Source organism: Abramis brama, assembly GCF_963993115.1.
Source record: "Abramis brama genome assembly, chromosome: 14".
NCBI lineage: Eukaryota > Metazoa > Chordata > Actinopteri > Cypriniformes > Leuciscidae > Abramis > Abramis brama.
In genome coordinates, this window is record NC_139976.1 from 18357429 (window position 1) to 18366375 (window position 8947).

The 8947-nt window shown below is 36.8% G+C and overlaps 1 protein-coding gene across 2 annotated transcripts in view; it reads left to right on the top strand.

The window, feature by feature from the left end:
- cpped1 (calcineurin-like phosphoesterase domain containing 1) overlaps positions 1–1687 on the top strand; it is a 40386-nt gene extending 38699 nt beyond the window's left edge. For both annotated transcript variants that reach the window (XM_084135221.1, XM_084135222.1), the window contains exon 4: positions 154–1687. In XM_084135221.1, the coding sequence (XP_083991347.1) occupies positions 154–377 (224 nt within the window). In that variant the 3' untranslated portion in view covers positions 378–1687. The remainder of the gene's footprint in view (positions 1–153) is intronic.
- Positions 1688–8947: the final 7260 nt, after the last annotated feature.

The following is an 8947-nucleotide window of genomic DNA, read 5'->3' on the forward strand; positions in this document are numbered from 1 at the left end:
GTATCAGTCAGTCATCAAATGGACTGTGGGCATCTGTAGGTGCGAAGCCGAGACTAATGTGATCATGAAATGACTATTGTGCGTGATTTCACTGGGGAATGATTTTCAAATGATGTCATTTTGTTAGTGATATCAACCTGTGTCTCATTTCAGGGGTGAAAGCTGTGTTCTCTGGTCACTACCACAGAAATGCAGGAGGATGCCATGATGGGCTGGATATGGTGGTGAGCTCAGCAGTGGGTTGTCAGTTGGGGAATGACACTCACGGTGTGCGAGTGGTGGTAGTTACTGAAGATGATATCATCCATCGCTACCATAGTCTGGATCAATTAACCAAAGGAGGAATGGATGAAGACCTGAAGAAATTGTTGGTTTGAAACCATCTCCAGTTAAATAATCATGCGGTCATGTCTTTATCTTCAACATTCATTATAGAAACTGAGCCGTTATTTGTACATTTAGAGATTTCAGGGGTTTTTTGGTTGTTGTTTTTTACAGGAACGAACGTTCTTGCATTGCATTAGCAATACACTAGCCACTTTTGATCTTTGATACTCACATCATCTGTCTCCACACTTTAATCATGCAAATGCGTCTGAGAATTCAGTTAAATCACCTCATCATACTAATGGAGTGAGGAAATGCTAGGGTACAATGGTAGTTTAATAGTGCTGAACATTTTGGATGACAGTTTGATGAGTTCACTCTTTGCTCCTCTCTGCTCATTACTCTGTTCCGTCTCTGAGAGGAGGGAAGAGGGAATCTCCATGGTAACTATTGAAAGACATGGCTGCGGTGACCGGGACATCGAGTCACTTGTACTGTGGGTGGATCACCGAAAACATAATTGCTGAGCTCACCTCACACTTGGACGAACGCAACCGAGTGTGACTGAACAACTTAAACGGCAGGCGTACAGCAATAAAGACATTTTAAATGACCAAGCTCTTGTTTGAATTCAATCTGAGATCTCGTGTCTTCCTCACCAGTGTCATTCATGCTAAATTAAACTGGATGTTTTCCAGCTTTCTCTGGATCTTTCCATGTAATATTTATATGTAATGTCTAATGCTATGACCATGCAGAGGGGTTAAAAAGTTTAAAGTTTTCATGATAAATTTTGAAAAGTTGAATTGAAACCTGAACATGATTATCAGAATGTTTTAGTATTTTATTTGTGCTCCTTTTGCTTTAATAGAGGACACTTGAGTTGCAGGAACATTTGACTGTACAAAGGTGTTCACATGATCAATGTTGCAAATTTACGGTCTAATTTGTTAACTAACATGAACGAGTAATGAGCAGTATATTTCTATTGCATTTATTAACCATTGTTAATGTTAGTTATGTTAGAGTACATTAGCTATGAATGATTTATTGTAGTAGTAAATGTTCAAATGAACATTAAGATATTAATATATGTAATATATATTGTTTGTTCGTTAGTAACTAATGGTAACAGATGAAACCTTATTGTAAAATGTTAGCTAATTTACTTGATTAGTGACCTAGAAATCTGACTGCAGAATCTGAAACATTTCTTATTCGTTTTATGGTACGTTTCTTTGTTTTAATTCTATAATTGACAGGTTTAATAGAATAGATTAGAATAGATTTTGAATTCTGTACATGGTTGTATTTTTGTACTGTACTTTAAATAAAATTCATTAAAAAAAATGTAATGCTTTGTCTGTTGTCTCTATTTTCACAAATGAGATTTTATTTTTAAGAGGTTTATGATTTGAATATAGGGCCCCAGAACGCAACTACAATTCACACAAATATGACTGAAATAAATATTTGCAGCAGTTGTTAAAAATCTAGTCGCCACTAGTGAGATTTGGAAATATTTGTGCATCCAGATAGTTGCCATAGTTACTGTAATACACTCCTGGGCCAAAAATGGCAAAATATTTAGGTATTTTTATGGTCTTAACCATTTATTCGCATATCACTGGTCAAGAACTTAGCAAGAATTACACTAATAGATAAGTAACTTAACACAGAATATCCTTCCCCAACTTGCTTTTTACAGGACGAAGAGAGTCAGTGTTGTTGCACTCAGTGTAATGGCTTCAAACAGTTCATGAGTAGCTGAAAAATGTCTCCCAGTTCAATTGAGTTCATTTGAATATTCACTTTAGGATTTAAATCTGGACTCTGACCTGGCCAAAACATGAACCTGATGAACTTGTTCTCAAGCCACTTCTTGGTTGTCTTTGCAATTTGGGCAAAAGCGTTGCCTTGTTGAAAAATAACATCCGATCATTGCATAACATTATTCAGCAATATTCTCCTGTACTACAAAGCATTAAATGACTTTTCACAGTGAAGCAGCTCACCAATACCAATAGCTAAAAAGGCTCCTCGAACATTGACACCTCTTCCTGTGGTAGAGATGCATTTATTATTATTTCTCAGCAGATTTTTGAAGACACTGCTCTGGATCATCACCATGCAACTCGTGTTTCATTGTGATTCATCACTCCACACATAACTTCTCATATTCTGCCAAAAACTTCATTCCGTCTTGGCTTTTTAAGTAGTGCATTCGCTTACATTTTGCTTTTTTATACCAATAATTTGTAATTAAGACAATTAAAAGCTTAGTGTTTGTTTAGCAATTTTGGGCGTGGCCCATTTAAAAAAAAAATATATATATATATATATTTAGGAGTGTACAGCTAAAGAGTCTGCACATGTAATGTCTGATTTACGAAGCTTCAAACTGGCTTGTGAGTTTGCGATTTGAATCAGACTCACTCGCTTAATAAATCATTAGAGCTGTTACTGAGTTCACAGCTGACTCCCTTACTGAAGGGGTCATTTTTTATTTATGTCAGATTGAAATTAACCAGAAACGGTCACTGTCTTATGTAAGACTTAAATTATTCTATTTCCTGACTTCTTGTTGACTTGACACAATATAGTGGCAATATATCAATGGTCAAGACATCCTTTTTACTAAAAATATTTCTGGTCATTGCTTAGAGAGGTCCAATGGTTAAAAAGAAAAACTTGGTTTGGGAATAAAACTAAGGTGGGTGACATGTTGAAACACAATATTTCACTTTTTTATTCCAACAAGCAGGAATATTGGTAACACTCTACAATAAGGTTTCAATTGTTAGCATATAACTACATTAGTTAACATGAACAAACAATGATACTTTATCTTAATGTTAGTCTCAACATTTAGCCTACTAATACATGTTTAAGATCCAAAGTTGTATCTGTTAACATTAGTTATTACACTATGAACTAGCAAGAACATGAACATTTTTATTAACAAACTTTGACAAAGGTTGATCAATGCTTTATGACTCTATTGCACATTGTTAGTTCATTAGTCAATGCTAGTGATGTAGTACTCGAGTCCGGTCTCGAGACCGATTTCTGCTTTCTCGGACTCGTCTCGGACTTGTTCCTTCAAAGACTCGGTCTTGACTCGGACTCGGCATATAGGCGGTCTCGTCCCCATCACTAGTCCACTAGAATACATACCACTAGAAAATTAGTCCATATTAAGGCATTAAGACTGCTCCTCTAAACAATTCCCAATCTAGCTTAGTCTGTAGGCCTAACTGTTGATTATTAACTGGGGTGATATTAAATCATGAATATGAAAACTGACATGTTTTTATGGTCTTGGTCTTGACTCCTAAAGACTCGGTCTCGACTCGGACTTGCTTCCTAAAAGACTCGGTCTTGACTCGGACTCGGCATAGGCGGTCTTGTCCCCATCACTAGTCAATGCATTAACTAATGTTCATGAGACCTTATTGCAAAGTGTTACCAAAGTATTCTTATGATGATATAATGATATTTAAATGGCACAAATACAATCAGGATCACCAAAGTGACAGAATCAAATTGGGGGAAAAATTTTCCATAAATGAATCGGCAATAGAAAGAAAATACGTTTCAGTGTTTCATCCATTACACAAAGCAATCTTTCCCATTGCTAGTAGCAGCTCTACAAAGACCTGATTCAGTGAACCTAGGCATAAAATGTCCCTTGTCATGTTTCCTTATGTTCTCTCCAGCTTCTTCCTGTAGCAGCTGTTGTATATTGAAAGCATCACCCTGTGCTTTTTGTTCTGATCTCAAGCCCGAGGGCAAGTAATCAGCATGTCATTCTAAGATAGCATGCAGTACTCAAGGATGTACAACATAATACGATTTGTCCAGGTCAGTGACTACAGTCGTAATGCCCTCTGTTCTTACATCGATAATTTGGATGTCACAGTAAGTCAGCTGTAAAGAGTTGCACAGGTTTCTCTGTTTACTGAGTTTTTAACTTAAGAAATTATTAGGACATTTGTCAGTTTCTAAAGCAGTTTTTCTTGCCCATCCCACTTCTGACATAGACAGCATTGCATGTAGATGAATTCAGCTTTAGAACAGGAGGACATCTGACATTTAGCAGGTTGGTTTTCTTCACACAGCAGAATGAACTCCTACACTGAGTAAATCACAGGGCATCAACAGCCTGACATATAAGCCACCAATAATAACCACCTGCCGAATGGCCAAAACTGGCTTTATAGCGGCCATATTGAAGAGTAAAATATCCTTTAAACAACAGTTAATAGACCAATCAGATTTGTAGAAACAATTGAATTTAATATTAAATCTAATTCTAATTTGTGACTTTTCTGCAGGTTACAGCAGACGCCAATAGGTGTTGGCAAGTGAATGGCTGCATCCGAAAGCGCATACTTCCCTACTATAGGTGAACAATGGTATGTGACAAAAGATGTCCAAAAATGTCAGAAATTCACAGTATTCATAAAAGAGTAGGCAAAAAGTACCCGGATGACCTACTTCTTCCATACTACACACATTCATACTATATATAAAACATACTTTTTTTAGTGGCCATGAACTAATTATTCAAAATAAGTACCTACTCAAGAGTATATGATTTCAGATGCAGCCAATGTCTTTATGAGTGAGCTACTCAACTGATTCGTTCGAAACACTGATTCAGAACATGTCACTGTTTTTATGAATGAGTCAGTGAATCATTCATACAGATTATTTAAATTCACCATGAAATCAAAATGGTCAATTCTTGTTTTTTAATGAAATATTGCAGTTTAGTAATTCTAAATGATTTATCAATTTACCTTGTAATCTTTAATCAAAATAACTTCCCCTCCTTGCAATGACATCTCTTCTCTGATGACGTTTACTGGCGCGAGGGCGGGACAACCCGTCACTCACATGAGATCACCGCAACAGAAATGGTTGCCCGATTGGTCAAAATCAAGTACCGCCCTACATTTGTTCTTGTTTGCCGTTTCACTTAGATATACTTCACAATAGGGACTAAAATACTATTGCAACGTCCATTTCATGCCAACTTTAAAAAAGCAATGATTAATTTAGGTATGAAGTGAAATATGAGTCCCTAAATAACTCCACTGTTTCATTGAAAAAATGCTGATTCAAAACACCACTGTATGTTGCTCTGAAATGTGCAACAGTTCTATTAATGCTTAATGCTAAAGGAGAGGAAGTTATTTTGATTAAAGATTACAAGCGCTCATGATTTTTATTTTATTTTCATAATTATGTGCATGGATAAATCCTTTATAATAAATCCTGCAATATTCAATTAAAAAAAAGAATGGGTTATTTTGATTTCATGGTGATTTCAATACCTGGAAAAAGCCATCCTTTAGCATTCTCATTCAGCCAGCCAAACCTTGACCCCTCGTTGTATTCCAACTAAAATTCCCTCTTTTCCATCAAAATAAAGTTTCTGAAGCGAGAACTTTCCACAAGCCAACACTTCAGGTTGTCAGTCAGCCCCTCACACAGAATTTGACAGATTGCTGTACTGTCTGCCCATCTGCACACGCTATTTCAGTGGAGTTGGACAGTAATAGAGTCATTTTCAGTATGCACATTAGCAAAAACACACAGACACACTACATCATTAAGATGCCTCATTGGCACTGCAAAATGACTTGGCCTATAAATACCTGTCAAGATAAGCCTAGAAAACCCTATTCATTTTAGATGGATTGAGATGTTTAACCTCAAAACGTGCTTCTAATGCTGTGGAATGTGTGAACTTAAATGTGACCTTGTGTATTTATCCTTCTAAGCTCTGTGATTCATTTTGTATCTTTAATTGGAATTTCAACTCATTTTTAACATAGAAATGAATTGTCTTATTCAAGTAGAAGGTTTCTATATTTTACATTGTATGAACATTAATCCCTTTCTTACGGGTTCTTATAAAATCCAGTAAGAATGCTAATGCGGATAATCTACCACCATATTTTCTCACACCGGGCAGCCTTGATTTTCATCCTCTGCCTCAATTAGATTATTACACATGATATTAATATTTGAAATAAAGGGAATTGCAGAAATGAGCTAATGTTTTTTAAAAGCGCCTCTAGACTTATCTGCAGTTTGGTTTCAACACTAAGAGCTCTGTTTTTAAATTCATTGGCACAAAAACTGTCTCATCAAATGGAGCAGCTGTAGTAATTTGTAGAAATACGAAATACGAAATGTGTTTCCACTTTCAACCACAAACTATTTTGTGTTTTTATTTGTTCTACTGAAATGCACTCTTTCTATTAGTGACTCACAGCAGTTCATTTTGAATGTGTGAGATTTTCCCAAAAACACTCTGTATTACTGATAGATCATTTATCATGTAACTAGCCAGTGTATTTTGTATGAAGGCTTAAATTCCCACAAGAATTTTCCCTCAGTTGTTTTGGAGTTTACTTCATCAGGATCACACTGTTCTCACTGTAACTTCATTTGGTGATGTGCAAACCAAATATACTGCAGTGTTATTCATGCACCTTGGTGTCTTTAATCCAGTTTGTAGTAGACTCTGTCTTAAAGTTGATGTATCCTTTCAACTGACTCTCAGTCTCTCCCAAACCCCACTCTCCAAACATTTAAAGAGAAAGTTTGTTGTAAAAATTTATATTCTGTCTATTTCTAAACCTGTATGACTTCTTTCTTCAGTGGAAAATATCAATAGGGATTCAATGTTATTTTGGACCCCATTGACATCTTGTATGGACAAAAACCTCTTCATTAGGTTTAATCTTCTTTTATGTTCCACAGAAGAAAGAAAGGTTTGAATTTTTTGGGTGAACTATCCCTTTAACCATATAAAGCCTACTGTATCATATTTGATACGCAAATATCTAAGGCCTCTAAATTATCAACACGATAAAAACTTTGCTGAAAAACCTGCTGTCCATAATCTACTACATGCCTTCTGTTGTCTGATTGATAGTTTATACTTTTTTAGCCAGCCAAAGGCCTTTTAGTATAATTCTAAAAACATCCTCTGTCGGGTCATCATGGCACATGTGTCTTTTCGCTGTGAAATCTGATTTTTATGAAGTAAATGTAGGAATAACTTTTATATTGAAATATTTTAAGATGAACATTTACTGGATTGAAGCAACTTACAGATGTGTTGGCAGTGACATAAATGTTGTGTTCAGTTGTTGTGGCATTTAATCAAATTGTTTCTAGGTTAGTGTGCAGAGTGCAGTTTTAAATAATTGCAAAAAGCTTCATTGGCAACTTTATCACAAAAACACAAATTTACCCTGGCACAAAATGACCAGCTAACATAATTTCACTGATCATATAATCAGCACATGGGAAACTGTGAACAAGTACTGGTCAGGAGAAATTGCTCTATCATTCTGACTGGATTACGAGAACAGAATGACTGCTATAAATGGAGGGAAGAAGAGCTTCCATTTCACTGTTTAGCAATGGTTACCTCCAAAGACAGACAAGCAGGGAATATTGCTTTGCATCAAAATGGCCTCACATGCAAGGAAACTACAGCAGAGAATATTGCACCTGAAAGAACCATTTACCGGATCATCGAGAACTTCAAGAAGAGAGGTTCAACTGCAGTGAAGAAGGCTTCATGCCAAGACCGTCTCCTCCTGAGGAGTCTGAGGATTCGTGTCACCACCAGTGCAGAACTTGTTCAATATTGAAAGCAGGTGTGTGTGAGTGCATCCGCATGACAGTGCTTTTATGTCAAGAAGGGCAGTAAAGAAGCCTCTCTCCAAGAAAAACATCAAGGACAGACTGAAATTCTGCAGGAAGTCCAAGGATTGGACAGTAGAAGACTGGTGCAAAGTTATTTTTTTCTGATGAAGCCTGATTTTTTGTGACACATGGAAAATTGATTGTCCGGAGAAGGATAGGTGAACGCTACTATGAGTCCTGTGTCGTGCCAAGCATCCTGAGACCATCCATGTGTGGTTGCTTTTCATCCAAGGGAGGCTCTCTTACAATTCTGCCCAAAAACCCTGCCATGAATAAAGACTGGTATCAAAACGTCCTGCAAGCGCAACTTCTCACAACGATCCAGAAGCATTTTGGTGATGATACGTGCATGTTCCAGCATGATAAGGCACCGTGTCACAAGGCAAGAGTGATAATGAAGTGGCTTGGAGATCATTATAAAATTTTGGATCTGTGGCCAGGCAACACCTCGGATCTTAAACTCATAGGCTGCGTTCCAGTCGACTTTTAGACACGCACTTGCATATTTCCCTAAGCACTTCCCCTCGGGGGAATCCCTGCCGCCATTTTGAAGTGCGTTCCACTTCGTGAAGTGGAAGAGGGAAGTTTATATGGACAAATACAAGTACAAATACTGAAGCAGCAAACTTTGCGAAAGACAAAATTTATGTTTATCTTATCTTTTTAAATCATATTAAAATGTATCAAATATGAAACAACTAAAAAAACAAACAAACATATTCTCCTACATCATAATGAGCCATAAAAGCCTGGTGTATAAAATATGATACTATATGATCCGGGCCGTTTCCAGATCATATGGTGGACCTGCACCTAGACACGACCACAACGCATTATGTATTCGGCCGGATCCGGGCCGTTTCCAGATCATATGGTGGACCTG